The following is a 15126-nucleotide window of genomic DNA, read 5'->3' as shown; positions in this document are numbered from 1 at the left end:
AATGGCTCTGCAATCACATCCGTCAACTCCTTTAGCACTCTCAGATGCAGCACATCCGGCCACATGGACTTGTGCTCGTCCAGCTTTTCTAAATAGTCCCGAACCACTTCTTTCTCCACAGAGGGCTGATCACCTCCTCCCCATGCTGTGCTGTCCAGTGCAGTAGTCTGGGAGCTGACCTTGTTCGTGAAGACAGAGGCAAAAAAAGCATTGAGTCCATTAGCTTTTTCCACATCCTCTGTCACTAGGTTGCCTCCCTCATTCAGTAAGGGGCCCACGCTTTCCTTGACTTTCTTCTTGTTGCTAACATACCTGAAGAAACCCTTCTTGTTACTCTTAACATCTCTTGCTAGCTGCAACTCCAGGTGTGATTTGGCCTTCCTGATTTCACTCCTGCATGTCCGAGCAATATCTTTATACTCTTCCCTGGTCATTTGTCCAATCTTCCAATTCTCGTAAGCTTCTTTTTTATGCTGTTTAGCCAGAAATGTCAAAAGCTTTCTCAAGAGAAATAGACACTTTGGGTGGCTGAAAGGGAGAGGTTGATGACTCTGTCCAGACATATGATACTGCCAGAATCAAGCGTTCAAAAGCACAAGTTGGGATCATGAGACTGGCTTAAAAATCAAGAGATTTTAAAAAAACAGATGTAGGGTTCCTTTTATTTGCCTGCTGTTTTCTGACCCTGTAGGAATCACTTGGATCATATTTTCTAACTTCTTATGTAACCCCATGGGCTAGAAAGTCACATTTTTTACATGAAAGCTGAGATTCTCTCATAATCACAGGGTCCTCAACTTGTCATAAAATCATGAGTTGCCAAAACTGTAGGCAGCATTTTCAGCAAGTGGGTGTAAGTGGTATAAAGGTGCCAGGTGAGAGAGAGCAGAAGGGCAGAGTAGTTAAAAGAATGACAGGGTCAGGTGAAAGCAGAGGTACTCTTGGTCCATGCCTAGAGCCCCAGCTCCTGGAGTCATGTAATCGCAGCTTTAATTGAAAGTAAGTGTGTAACCATGGCTGAGCCTATGCGTTTTGTTGCTCAGGGCAGAAAACGTTTCGGGTGACCCCTGAACGGCCAAAGGGTGCACAGGCAAGACGGGACTAAACCACTCCTCAACTCTGATCTGATGCCTCCCGAGGGTGATGTGGTGCTTCGAGGCTGGGGGGGCAGCGTGGCTGCCCCAAGGCTGACCCTGTTTCTGGCCTTAAGAGGCGCTGAGAGTGTCACTGGTCCCGGGACATTCACTGGGAGATACTGGGAGCCCCACGCATCGCAGTGGGGGCTAAGCCTAACTCCCTGCTCTGGGCCCCCCGTCCCCGTCCCGAGAGGATTCTGGGCATTCCCTGGCTGCTGGGGGGCGCTCCTGCCCCGCGGGGCTGGGGAGAGGCGATCGCTGCCGCCGCCCGCACCAACGCTCCGCTCCGGGGCCAGAGAGCCGGCTGGGGCGGGCCTTAGGCTGCTTTCCACTCCCCGCGCGGGGCCCGCCATGCACCCCCCACCCCCGGCTGCAGGGCCCGGGGCAGCCGGCAGCGCCTCGCAGCGCCCGGCCCCGGCTGACCGCAACGGAACGGGCCGGTAGCAGCCTTGCCGGGGCAAGCGGTTCGCCACTGCCCGCTGGGCCCATTGCCATGGCAACCGCCACCCCAGCAACACCAGTGACGCAGGCCCGTGGGGGAAGGGGCTTCCTGGCCGATCCTGCAACGGCCCCTCCCCACGTTCCGGCCCAGGTGCCCGTCCGGCCGGGCTGGTACTGCGCATGCGCCCCGCCCCAGCCCTCCGCCGCCGGCCACTGGCTGCCGGGGCCGGGCGGGGGCTGCGGTCGCCCCGCCCGGGGGAGGAGGGAGCGCGGCGCCGGGCGCGCTGAACAGGGAGCCGGGCGCTCCCGGCCCCACCGCCGCCACTATGCCCGGCAAGTCTCGCTACAACCTGGTCGACGACAGGCACGACCTGCGCGTGCCGCTGCACAATGAAGACGCTTTCCAGCACGGCATCTGCTTCGAGGCCAAGGTGAGGGGCTGGGCGCTGTGCGGTGCCTGGAGCGGCTCGGCGCGGGGCGGGCTGATGCACGTCCAGAACCTAGCTGAGGGAAAAGCCCGTTTCCTGGTCCCGTGCCGCTGCGCCTCCCCAGGCGGGGCCGGGAGCCGCCCTCAGGTGGCGGGGTGCTGCGGCGGCGGCGCCCTGTCCGGAGCCGTGTGCGGCCCGCACCCTTCCCGGCAGGCTGGCGGGTTGCCTTCCCTCCAGCGCAGAGCGCGGCTGGGGGCCGAGCCCGCAGCGCCCTGCGCCTTTCTCCTGGAACGGGCTGGTGCCGCGGGCCGGCGGTCGGCAGGCGGGGAGCGGCGGGCCGGGCACGGCGAACTTCAGCAGGTCGCCAGCGCAGCCATGATCGTAGGACTCGGGCTCTGGCTTATGGTTGATATCAGGTGGAAATGTGCCCTGCTTTGCCTCTCCTAAGCCAGGAGCTCGGCCTGCATTAGGGGCTCGTAGCACGGTGTGACCTGCCACTTCCACTGAAATGTAAAAGGCATTGGAGGATAAGGCTATCTCGGGAAAGGTCAACACCCTAGCCTGGCCTAGCCAGGATGGTTTGCTATGGAACAGTATTAGTCTACTTTTTTAAAAAAGAAAAGGAGTCCTTGTGGCACCTTAGAAACTAACCAATTTATTTGTCTCTAAGGTGCCACAAGGACTCCTTTTCTTTTTACTCTGAAATCTACTTTTTAAGTGACTCAAGAAGCTGGGCTTCCACCACTTCTCTCCGGAGTTTATTCCTCAGTCGAGCTCACACCTTAGGGTAACTTGTACTTCCCTTTGTCCTTGTGTCTAGACACTGAAATGTGTTAATATTCCTCTTTCTTATTAAGCTGTTGGCCCAGAACATCTATGGTCTGGCTCAGGTTTGGAGTAGGTGCAAAGTAACAGCTGAATTGGACAGTGACCATAGAAACATCAGTTTTGCTGCCCCTGTTTAGACTATTGGTTCATTTAGTTTTGGATGCTGTTTCTGGCAATGGCCAGTGCTTGATCTGAATGTTTTCAGAGGAAACCAAACTTTCCCTTTGCTCCATTATGTACCTGGCCAATTTGTATTAACTTTATACAAGGTTGAATGGGGGTGGGGGTTGAAAGATTATCATTTCAGCCCTGTTTTTTGCCTCAGTGGCCAGTGACACTGCCCTCCGCATCACGGGAAGGACTGGCCATTTAAAAAATATAATGCATTTATATAGTGTCTTTTCTTCTCAAGGAATCCCAAAGTGCCTTGCAAACTTAACCCAAACATGTAGGAATTGTTCCTTCCACCTCTGGCTTAGAACATGGCAGGAATACATAGTAAAGCATACTGTATCGACTTGGAGCTGCAAGGTGGATTCTTGAGAAGGCAGAATGGAACTGCCTGGATTGAAATTTTACTAAAACAACTAGGTGAAAATGGCAACAGGAGATTTCACAAGTGATCAGGATCTCTGCTGTCTCTCTTATCTAGATGACCCTGCTGAGGACAGGACAGTTGTTCCTCACCCCACACACTGTTGGCATTTGTTCCATCTGGACTCGGAGCAGAGTGCTTCCTGCAGCATCCATGCCTGCTTCTAGATCAGGGGCGGCCAACCTGACCCTGAGAAGGAGCCAGAATTTACCAATGTACATTGCCAAAGAGTAAAAGTAATATGTCAGCAGCCCCCCACCCATTCCCCAGCACCTCCCGCCTGCTGGCAGCCCCCACCAGTCAGCGCCTACTCCCCCCTCCCCACCACAATCTGCTGTTTCACCTGTTTCACCTGCACAGGAGGCTATGGGGGGGGGGGAAGGAGCATGGGCATGCAAGGCTCGGGGGAAGGGGTGGAGTGGGAGCAGGGCTTGGAGCAGAGCAAGGGGTTGAGTAGTGAGCACATTGGAAAGTTAGCATCTATAACTCCAGCCCCGGAATCAGTGCCTAGGTAAGGAGCTGTATATTAACCTCTGAAGAGCTGCATGCAGCTCTGGAGCCACAGGTTGGCCACCCCTGTTCTAAATACTCCATCCAAGTGCTGCTGACCAACTTGGCTCAAGAGCTGGCAACAACACCACAGCTCTTCATGATTCTGAACTTCTCTGCCCCATTTCCACTCTCTCCCACTCTGAACAGGCCTATGGCAATTTGTAACTTGTATCTATCCTGCTCTAACTACTTTCATTGCCCTCTTCTGGATTAATTCTGTCTCTGCTACACTCATGGAACTAAAGCTTAAGCGTGTTCTTCAAATAAAGGTGCACAATTGGTTTGCAGCAATGTGGTTACAACAGTTTTAGTTCTTCTCCCTTTTTCATGCATCACTTTATGCTCTTTGGTTTTTAATTGCTGCTGCATTGTAAGTGTATGTTTTCACTGATAAAGGACTTGCCTCCATATGCATAGCTCCGGCTGACAGTGGGCTTTGGATCAGGACCCATATATTTTTCCCATGGGTTCCTTCAAGTTCCAAGCTCCTTGGTGCAGAAGGGAAATTTAGTTTGTTTTGGCAAATGAGCTCTGCCCGAATTTCATCTTCTGTCCTGCTCTTTTAACATCCATAGCTGCCTAATCAAAACTGCTTAGTGAAATCTGCCATGGATACTGCCTTGTTCATTCTCTTAATCAATAAAATGTCCCATCGTGCTGAGTGCTGTACAAACTCAGAGTAAGACTTTTCAAAAACACCCAAGTTCCATTTACAAAATCATGTAGGTGCTCAATCTAAGCCCTGTGGAAATTAGGAGCCTAAGGACATAAGTGGTTTTCACTGTAGAATTTAGGCTCCTATGTCACTTAAGTGCTTTTGCAAATTGTACTTCCATCCCTGTCTCAAAGCTGAGATTCTAAAACTCTTGCAGTCTAATTTCTAAGACAAGGCATAAGTGGATTTAAAAATAGAGAGGATGAGGGTAAACAGTGGTAAGTGGTTACACAGGTTGCCTAATACACAATTTAAGGAGTCTGATTCAGTTTCTCTGCCTTTCACTGGTCCCCATTTTTAAACACTTTATTTACTAGTGAATTAATCCCCTGCCTATTTCCACTGTTACTAACTTCCTCCTTTGCTTAGCTTTACTGATTTTTAAACCTTTCTGCTCTCCATTTTTAAAACACTTCTTATAAAAATATTTTCATGTCTTTCATTTAAAAAAATATTGCCTCTACCTTCTTTCCCCTGTTCTCAACCATCCCAAAGTCCAGCTGCATCCCTCTGCGAGTTCAAGTCCCTTTTACCAGATACAGTTTCCCACTGTAACGTAGTGATGTCGGTGGGGCTTTTGAGACGCTGAAACTGGGTACGCAGGGCTCACGGCTGGATTAAGGCATAGTGACTGCAGTCCCATGATATGCTGGGACCTGTGTTGTGGTGTATCTAGGACACTGAATTGCCTTAATCTGATGGTGGGAGAACTCTTCTGGCCTTAACTCACTCTCCCTCCTGGGCAGAACTGGGAGCTGTTATAGACCACTTTTGGAAGGGGTAGGGTCCTGGTCCCATGTGATTGGAGGCAGAGGAGTGCTTTAGTCCTGCTCCCCCACCCCATATTCCCTCTTTGTTGAGGCACCTTTTCTGCTGCCACTGGACAGCCCAGAGGAGAGGTGGGGCCTTCTGCCAGCTTCCTCTGTTCCCAGGGAGGGGCCTAGTGGACTCCTCCCAGGAAGTGTGGGGAACAGTGGGAGCCTTTCTGGCTGGGACTCCTTGCTACTGGTGATAAGATCCTTGCCTCCCTAGCCTTCTCAGCTGCCTCCATAGTGCACTGCCAATCTATCTGTCCTTGTACCTCCTTTCTGTAAAGGTTCAAACATTTGTTATTTGGCAGGTCCGCTGGGCTGTGCATTTTGTGGTGTAGTGTGGGAGGGCAGGGATGCTAGACTTGTGCATTCTTGTTAGTGAATCTGGCAGCAAAAGACCCCTCTGTGTTGGATATTTTTCAGTCTCTTGGCAGATGTGGTCAGTGTTTCACACATTCTCCCTGATTCCCTCCCAGATTGAGAAAAATTTGGTGATTCCTCCCCCATGACCTCTGACCCTGAGCAGGTGGTATTTGGTGACAGTGTCCATAATAGGTATAGCTGATCATGGAGTTTGAAAGGCAAAGGTACGAAATTTTGTCTGCTTCCCAATTCAGTGTGGTGGACAGGGCTGTCATGCCAACAACAGAGGCTCCATCTGAGGCTACTTTCCTTCAGACAGTGTTTCCCCAAGGTTTGATTGATGGGCAGCCGTGACATTTGACTTGTGTTGTCAGTTGGTGGGAGCTAACCTGCAGAGGGACAAAGAGGGTGATGGGATGAGAACTCTCAAGGCTTCTGCAGCTGAAGGTGTTTGCCTTCTTCAGAGGCAAGCCTCTGCTTTGCTGTGCATGGCACAGTCACCCTGCAGCCTGGCCCAGCATGGGCAATTGGCTGACTGAGGACACTGCTGTGGGGGGTGCTGAGCCACAGAAGAATTGGTCTTGGAACCAATCTATAATCTGCTTCTTGACTGTGTGCTGGGGATTGCTGATCATCGTCCACCGGAATTGCCCAGGAACTGAATTCATTCTTCTTTCCCCCACTCCATGGCCATGGTGCTGATTGTTATCCTACTCCCGCATTGAACATCCTGGTCCGCCCCCCCGCCCCCCACAAGAGGTACTAGAGATTGTCTTCCACTCTAGCTCCTGCCCCCACTGAGTGTTCTGCCTTCTCCAAACATCCATGTTGACCTGGGGCGTGGCAGCCTGGGAGCCAACTGTCTCATGCGCAGGGTGATGCAGAGCATAGTACTGGGTCAGCCCATGTTCTTTTGTCTGTCTCTGGATTTCTCCACTTACTCTGCCCCAGCTGTCTGTTGACTCAGTTTCTCCTTGTCACCAGCCTGTCTGTTTCTTCAGAGTGGTGCATATTAACCTTGCTCTCTACAGATATTCTCATTTGCTTCTCTTTCCTTGAAGTATTTTGGGTGCTGTGATTTGCATTTACACCAAGGAGCATCCATTTGACCCTGTCTTCCCAAATTTGTGTGCTGCTCAAGAAACTCCTACTGCCATATTGCCTGAGCCATCTGTGTTCTGCATTTCTCCATCCTCTTATTAGATTGGCAGAGATTAATTAAGTACTTATGCTCCTCTAATTGTTATCCTGAAGGATCCCAAAGCACTTAAATAGCATGGCTCATCCACCTCTTAGGGGAATACAGAAGGTGTTCTGCAGTAGCTTCCCTGCCCAGGAGGGGTGAGAATATCTCTGAATAGAACGGCAGGGAGAATATTAGTGTGCTGGAATGTAATTACCCATGTAGGAGTTTAGCCTGGAGGCCAGGGTTAACATGCCTCTCTTTCTGAGGAGTGTCCGGGGCTGGTTGTTAATTGCTAGCAGTCAGGATCTGTGATTTACAGCCCCTAGGAGGGCAGAAATGGCTCTCGGTGCTTCTGTAGATTAGAATTCTTAACCAGCTTGCTTGGGACTTTGTAGGAGGTGAGCGCAGGCCTGAGTCTGTATTGATTTTTACACTCAGACTAGTGCTATCTGCAGCTGCCTGCAAACAGCACTTGTGTTAAGATACATCTCTTACCTGAAGTAATCAGTACTCTGTTGTACGCTGTTACACTCTATTTTTAATACTGATCAGTAAGCTCTGCCTGAGCGAGGGCCTAGCTGGGCCATTGGGGTGGGGGATTTGAACCCCGGCCTTAGGTCACCATTGAAAACCAGTTTTTTTCGCTCATCCAAGTCCCAGTTTGTCTCCTTTGTGAGCCCACTGCAGGGCCTGATGTATCGGCTGCTGGGGGTCCCACAGCTGGACCAGCAAGAGGTGCCGCAGGCCGCTCTGGCTGCTGGTATTGACTGGCCAATGGGCAGAGCCCCACCTTGCCTTTCTTTAATAGTACTGCTTAGCTCTGGTGTAGCACTCTTTGTCACGAAGGCCATCAGTAGACAGCTTCTGCCCCCCCCCCTTTGAGATGGGGCCTTTCTTTTCCCCTTCTCTCCAGCAGCACCCTGGGGAGAGCAGCAGGTGGTGGGTGAGGAAAGGGGAAGGGCTGGCAGATTGCAGCACCATGGGGCACATTTATGGGCCTCTAGCTCCTGGGGGGAAAAAATGAGGAGTACTTGTGGCACCTTCAAGACTAACAAATTTATTTGGGCATAAGCTTTCGTGGGCTAAAACCCACTTCATCAGATGCATGCAATGGAAAATACAGTAGGAAATTATATATACACAGAGAACATGAAAAAATGGTGTTGCCATACCAACCGTAACAAGACTAATCAATTAAGGTGGGCTATTATCAGCAGGAGAAAAAATAACCTTTTGTAGTGATAATCAGGATGGTCGATTTCAAACAGTTGACAAGAAGGTGTGAGTAACAATGGGGGGAAAAATTAGCATGGGGAAATAGTTTTTACTTTGAGAGTGGATGGGTCATTACACAGTCTTTATCCAAGCCTAATTTAAAGGTGTCCAGTTTGCAAATTAATTCCAATTCTGCAGTTTCTCATTGGAGTCTGTTTTTGAAGTTTTTTTTGTTGGAGAATAGCAACTTTTAGGTCTGAAATTGTGTGACCAGGGAGGTTGAAGTGTTCTCAGACTGGTTTTTGAATGTTATAATTCTTGGTGCCTGATTTGGTCCATTTATTCTTTTGCATAGAGATTGTCCAGTTTGGCCAATGTACGTGGCAGAGGGGCATTGTTGGCACATGATGGCATATATCACATTGGTAGATGTGCAGGTGAATGAGCCTCTGATGGTGTGGCTGATGTGATTAGGTCCTATGATGGTGTCCCTTGAATAGATATGTGGACAGAGTTGGCAACGGGCTTTGTTGCAAGGATAGGTTCCTGGGTTTCCGTCCTACCATCAACCTCACCCTGGACCAGTCCACAGAAGAGATCCACTTCCTGGACACTACAGTGCTAATAAGCAATGGCCACATAAAAGCCACCCTATACCGGAAACCTACTGACCGCTGTACTTACCTACATGCCTCCAGCTTTCATCCAGACCACATCACATGATCCATTGTCTACAGCCAAGCTCTAAGATACAACTGCACAACTGCATTTGCTCCAATCCCTCAGACAAACACCTACAAGATCTCTATCAAGCGTTCTTAAAACTACACTCCCCCCTGCAGAAGTGAAGAAACAGATTGACAGAGCCAGAAGAATACCCAGAAGTCACCTACTCCAGGACCAGCCCAACAAAGAAAGTAATAGAACGCCACTAACCATCACCTTCAGCCCCCAACATAAACCTCGCCAGAGCATCATCAAGTATCTACAACCCATCCTGAAGGATGATCCCTTACCCTCACAGATCTTGGGAGACAGGCCAGTCCTTGCTTACAGACAGCCCCCCAACCTGAAGCAAATACTCATCAGCAACCACACGGCAAAAACACTAACCCAGGAACCTATCCTTGCAACAAAGCCCATTGCCAACTCTGGAATTAATTTGCAAACTGGACACCATTAAATTAGGCTTGAATAAAGACTGGGAGTGGATGTGTCATTACACGAAGTAAAAACTATTTCCACATGCTAACTCCCCCCCCCCCCCCCCCCCCGTTACTCGCACCTTCTTGTCAACTGCTGGAAATGGACCATCCTGATTATCACTACAAAAGGTGTTTTTGTTTTTCTCCTGCAGCCCACCTTAATTAATTGGTCTCGTTACAGTTGGTATGGTAACACCCATTTTTTCATGTTGGGGGTGGGTGTGTGTGTGTGTGTGTATAATCTTCCTACTGTATTTTCCACTGCATGCATCCGATGAAGTGGGTTTTAGCCCACAAAAGTTTATGCCCAAATAAATTTGTTCGTCTCTAAGGTGCCACAAGTACTCCTGTGTGTGGTGTGGGGTGTGTTTTTTTTTTTTTTTTTCTGATACAGACTAACACAGCTACCCTCTGAAACCTAGCTCCTGGGAGAGCTGCTCCCTCCTTTGCCAGTGTGCAGTAGTGCTGAGAACTGCACGTGCTCACAGGGTGCCCTTTCAGTCCTCCTGGGGGCAGAATCAGGCTGGCCCCAGAGCTAGTGCACCGGTGTGGAATTCACCCCCACCTCCCAAGCAGTACTGGGGCCCAAGCAGGGAAGAGGAGGTGGAGGGAGTGAGGAGCTGGCCATCCTGTGATTGCCATGAGGCAGCAGGTGGCCTGGGAGGGCAGGGGCTGCTGGTGCTGGTTGTCAGAAGGAGCAGTGGTGGGAGAGCAGTGGGTTCACAGGAGCTGTTGGGAGAGGGAGAAGAGCCTCAAACTCATTGAGTAGTTGATCTTACTTGGGAGAGCAGAAGTATGTGGGGCGTCCCCAACTGCCAGCTGTAGCTCCACCACTTATTCTGGGCACCAGCTGCTACTGATAGGTAGAACTGTGGGTGGGGGGAGCAGGCTGGAATATCAGCAGGTCAGGACTGAGTTGCATTGGCACAATGATGAGAATGCCTGCCTGCATTTCAGCCCCTTACTATTGTTCTGTTTGTCAGAAGCACCCACAGATTGATCCACCGATTGTGATAACTTGCTGCTCCCACCCAAAACCAAACACAGTACTAGTACACCAGCTCCAAAGCAAACTGCAGCGTCGGAATGTGGCATAGTCAGGGCAGAGCTAAAGAGATTTAATTTGAGTTCCTTGCATCTTCTGAAGCTGCTTGCAACCATATGGTCTGGTTTGGGAAGTCAAACTAGAGTTAAGTATCTTCCAGGGATTATGCTAATCTATTTTCTAGAGATAAATCCAATAGTTGACTAATCCTGCTCCATCTTCTCAAGGACAGCAATACATTTCACACCTTTTGATATGTTTTTATTGTCCATGTCCCCTAGCATCACAGCTCTTAGTGCCTCTGAATTTTTCTTGATCAGGCTGATGGGAAGCAGAAAAGTTGGCTCCAGGGAAAACCTTGTGAGTTTTTAGTTTTGATCTGCACACTGTGGTTTGCATTCTTAGCATGAAATCAAAAGCCAGACCTTTTAAACTGCTGAAGCCTTGAGATAAAAGAACCCTGACCTGCACTTTGTCATGGGGGAGCTGGCGCAGATTCCCCACTCTTAAAGATTCCTTGTTACTCTTTAAATATCCATTTATTTATTTAACAGTGTCTTCTCTGCTTCTCCTTCCTCTTTCTAGCTCCCACAGTTCCTCTAGAGCAGTGGTTTTCGAACTTTTTTGCCTCCAGGCAAAAGGCTCTGTGTCCCGAGGCATCAAACCCACCTATATGTGACAGTGTGACATCTTTCGGAGGGAGGCTACTTTCTGGAAAGAGATGTTTATTAAATCCAGTTCTGACCTTTGTGGAGCTGACACAGACAGGATCTCGACCCTTTCTGCACATGCTGCTGGGAGTGGCAAAATATCCCCCTCCAATGCGCCTCTCAGTCTGGCAAGCCCTTGATTAAATGGACAATTCCCGTTAAAGAAATACAAGTGAATATGCAATAGTAAAACAGATGCCTTCTAAATTGGTGGTCTGCAATGTAAAGTCCTTGTAATAATACTCCAAGGCCCCTGTGCTAACTTATATACCTAGATGTAATTTTTTTCATTCTCACGTGGGTTATTAGCAGGGTTTGAACCAACAGCCTTTAGATGCCCAGCCCTCTTCTACTCTAGCCACAGCAGGGGGAGCATGCTTTTATCCTCTATCCAGGCAGCCCATACAGGGAGACCCAGTATGGACAATGCCAAGTGGATAACACCAGTGCATAACAGCAGTGAGACACTGGGTAGCAGGGTTCTTGATTTTTCTTCCTGGCTCTGGGAGCATTTTGTGGTCTTGTGGTGACAGGCAGCATAGCCAGTGTAACAATGCCCCTCTTTGGGACAGCTGTGGGGTCTGAACCTAGAACCTCTGGATATAAAAGCAAAGACCTGTATCACCTGAGCTAAAGAACTAGCTTCCTAGTATGATTATGGGCTGACCACAGTTTGTAGGGACTAATTGCTGTTGATATTTGGTGGCCTGTGTTTTGTGTAGACCGTTGTGTGAGGAAACCACATACTGCCAGTGCTGAGCCTGTTCTGCAGAGAGGACTGCAGGCTTCAGTGCTGCCACCGAGAGGGATGGAGGCTTCCTACTGGCAGGAAAGAGATGCCTGGCTGAGAAGCAGCAGTACAGTTGGCAAAAGGCATGCCAAGTTGGGCCCCAGGTTACCAGGTGAATGGTGGAAATGGCTTTTTGGAGTAGGACATGAATTTATTCAGAGGTTAGTATTATTTATTGTGAGGCTGGAGTGCATAGGAGTCCTAGTGCCCTGCTGGACCAAGGCCCTGTTGTGCTAGGTGCTGTACGAACACATAAGTTGATGGTCACTGTCCTAGAGAGCTTAGATTTGTGAGAGTGGTGTTGGCTGGGCAGCGGGAGAGGGATTCGTGTGATAAGGGGACCTGGTAGCGTCTCTGTGTGGCAGTGAGCAGGTCTGCCTAGTATGTGGGACTTTCAGAGACATCGAACATGGGTGTCGGCTGTATGTTCTCAGCCGTGGCTCTTTGGTTAGCAAGGGTCTTTGGCGACACGACTCAAGTAAAATGTGCTTTTTAAAGCCACCCCCAAGGTTTATGTGGGACTTCCATGGCCCCCGCCTCCCCAAGACTTAGCTCCCCCCCACTAAAGTGAGCGGATCTGGGGGTGGGATGGTTATACTGCATGGGCTATGGGGTGGTGGAGGAGAAAGGGAGGGGTTTTTTGTATGGGAGATGTTAAGCTCTCTGTCTCCCCAGGTGACATGCACGCTCCTTGTAAGCAGGACCCACTTCCCTGCTGTCTCCTCCTGGCCCCCATTCCAGGTACACTTCTTGCTCCTGGGGTTCCCTGCACTCTCCATGCTTTGCTAGTGTCCTGCCACCCCTAGAAACCTCAACTTTCTGAGAGTGCTGCTCTTTCATCTGCCCCTGTCTCTCCCATGCCCCATTCCTCGCTGCAGATTCCTCCCTCTCAAATCTCTGGGCTGAGCCCAGAAGCCAGGTTACAAACATACAGAAATTCATAATGAGGAGACAGGACAAGAAGAAATGTTATCTCTTAGCTCCCTCATTAACTCTGCCTCAAGTACTGAGATCTGCTCCAGGAGTCCTATGGAACGTAGCAAGTGTGGGGCTTCAGGCCTGGCTGCTAGAGACCAGGAGCCCAAAGCGTGTAACGTGTAAACTACAGCTCCATCTTCCAAACATCTGTATCTTCCCAGGAAGACTCAGGCCTGGGAGGAGATGCAACAGGCAAAACCTCCAGAAAGCTGGATTATTTTTGGAGCGGATGCAGGGAGGGGGGTTTGAAAAATCGGGCTTATAAAGGAGAGCTAACTGCTATCTCAGCTGTGGGGGGAGAGCTCTACACCTAATGCAGGCATTGTGCTTCAGCACTAATCAAAATATAGTGCAAACCCCTAGAAGCTGCTCTATGCCGGTACAGAGAAGTGCATAGACATGTTCTACTTCAGCGTGTGCCCTTCCTGTGCCCCTTTGTAGGTTTCTCTCTTTTCCCCACCTCTCGGCTCAGCCCTGAAGCAGGGGTCAGAAGGGGTCCGAGGAACCCAGGAAGGGAAGGGGAATGGAGCGGGACCTGGGAGGGGCAGGTGAGTAGATAGGTACCTTCGAGACCGAGTCTATTACAGTCTAATGAACAGGGATTAAACTCATATTGAACTCGGGGACTCCTTTGTCTACCTAGGTTTGTTCGGGCTCTTGTATTATGCCTATCTCTGTGTATAGCGAGACATAGTGACCGAGGGAGCCTCTGCCACTTCTGGTCCTCGTTTCTTTTTCTTCTTCGCCCTTCCACTCCCAGGGGGAAAACAGGGTGTGGATTTACAAACCAGCCCTGTTTGTATTAGAGGAAGTAGATGGAAGAAGTGTGATGTGCTAAGGGCAACTCATATTGCCGAGGAGATGCAATGCTAGTTGGAGTTTCCTTAGATGTGATGGTTGTACGCCCAGATACATTGCAGTGGTGTAGCCCAGGTGCGTGGGGACCAAGGCCTGTGTCACTGAGGCCAGCCAGGATAGCACATGCTCTCCTAGCCAACCAGAGATGACCCAGCGCATTGCTCATGGATGCTGCTATGTGGGAGTCTTGCATCAGCAGGGAGTCTGGGAGCTGCCTAAATTGCAGACTGGCTTGTCCATGTGTGACTGTCTTAACTCAGCAACTGGACCATGGCCACAAGCTGCTCCAAGTGCTTTCCTCTGACACCCAGCATCTCCTCTAACTCCAGCCAGCTGTTCTTCATCTATGAGCTGACCTGGCCAAGTTTGAGACCAGCTTGTGGTGGGTGGTGTCACAGGACGGGAAGGATAGATAGACTGGTGGGCATTTGAGCCTCTGATGTCTCCTGAGTTCTCACAGCTGTTGCATATAGGCGGTGGATAAGACCAGAGAGAATTTATCCTTGTCGGATTCTGCAAGTGAGGGCTCCTATAGCAAACTCTGCATCCATTGTAAGGACCCTCCCCACCCTTAAAATGGGCACTATAGAGCAGTCTAATGTAACTTGGCAAGTAGTATGTGACTGAAACTCTTCTCTGTTTTGTACTGGGTGTGCATAGATAATGGGATGCCCTAATATTAAGCCGTTAACAATCTTTCAGCCATCGCTCTATCTTTCCAACAGATGCTGCCCATGTGGATCTGAAGATTTAAGGGGAGATGTAGGATATGTGAGAAATAACATGTAGCCATGTAATAAGCCCCTCAATCCATAATGCACATACAGAGGGTGACTTGGGATTGCAGCTGTACCCAAGCCAGTTTGTGGCTTCAGAGAGCTTCCCCGTGGAACCTTAGTGTTCCTTTTAGTGTTGTTTTTTAATAGTGGCCTGTTGACCATTACATGTTATAATACAGAGGGACAACTACACCTTTCTGTTTTGGGCCTTGCTTCTTGAATCTCCTCACCACCACCACGTCCACAACAAATACTAATTGTCCGTACTTCATCCTGTGTTGACTTCAGGTGGAGCTGTCTGACGTTAGGGTTATTCCCATGGTGCGTCCCGTGGCTGTGCCATAGGGCTGAGCTGATACCCCACTGAAGCTACCAGCCTGGGTTATACAGTCCATGCAGAACTGGATATGCCATTCACACCATCTGATGGGGCAGAGCTTTCACCCATCAGCTGAGCCTGGGGCCCACCACAGCCATGTGGCTAGGCCAG

At 50.0% G+C, this 15126-nt stretch overlaps 1 protein-coding gene across 13 annotated transcripts in view; it reads left to right on the top strand.

Annotated features, from left to right (window-relative positions):
- The first annotated feature begins 1761 nt into the window (after nucleotides 1-1761).
- The window catches only part of NOS1AP (nitric oxide synthase 1 adaptor protein), a 175360-nt gene continuing 161995 nt past the window's right edge, over nucleotides 1762-15126 (top strand). For 6 of the 13 annotated variants that reach the window (XM_073356234.2, XM_073356233.2, XM_073356230.2 and 3 more), the window contains exons 1-2: nucleotides 12699-12762; nucleotides 13441-13547. In XM_073356234.2, coding sequence (XP_073212335.2) covers nucleotides 12702-12762; nucleotides 13441-13547 — 168 coding nt within the window. In that variant the 5' untranslated portion in view covers nucleotides 12699-12701. Of the gene's footprint in view, nucleotides 2009-2769; nucleotides 2793-12698; nucleotides 12763-13440; nucleotides 13548-15126 lie in introns of those variants that run through there. The other 7 variants (XM_073356236.2, XM_073356231.2, XM_073356242.2 and 4 more) reach the window with 5 other exon arrangements.

The sequence above is a fragment of the Lepidochelys kempii genome, chromosome 8 (assembly GCF_965140285.1).
Source record: "Lepidochelys kempii isolate rLepKem1 chromosome 8, rLepKem1.hap1, whole genome shotgun sequence".
Taxonomy (NCBI): domain Eukaryota; kingdom Metazoa; phylum Chordata; order Testudines; family Cheloniidae; genus Lepidochelys; species Lepidochelys kempii.
This window is presented reverse-complemented; position numbering and strand designations above follow the sequence as displayed.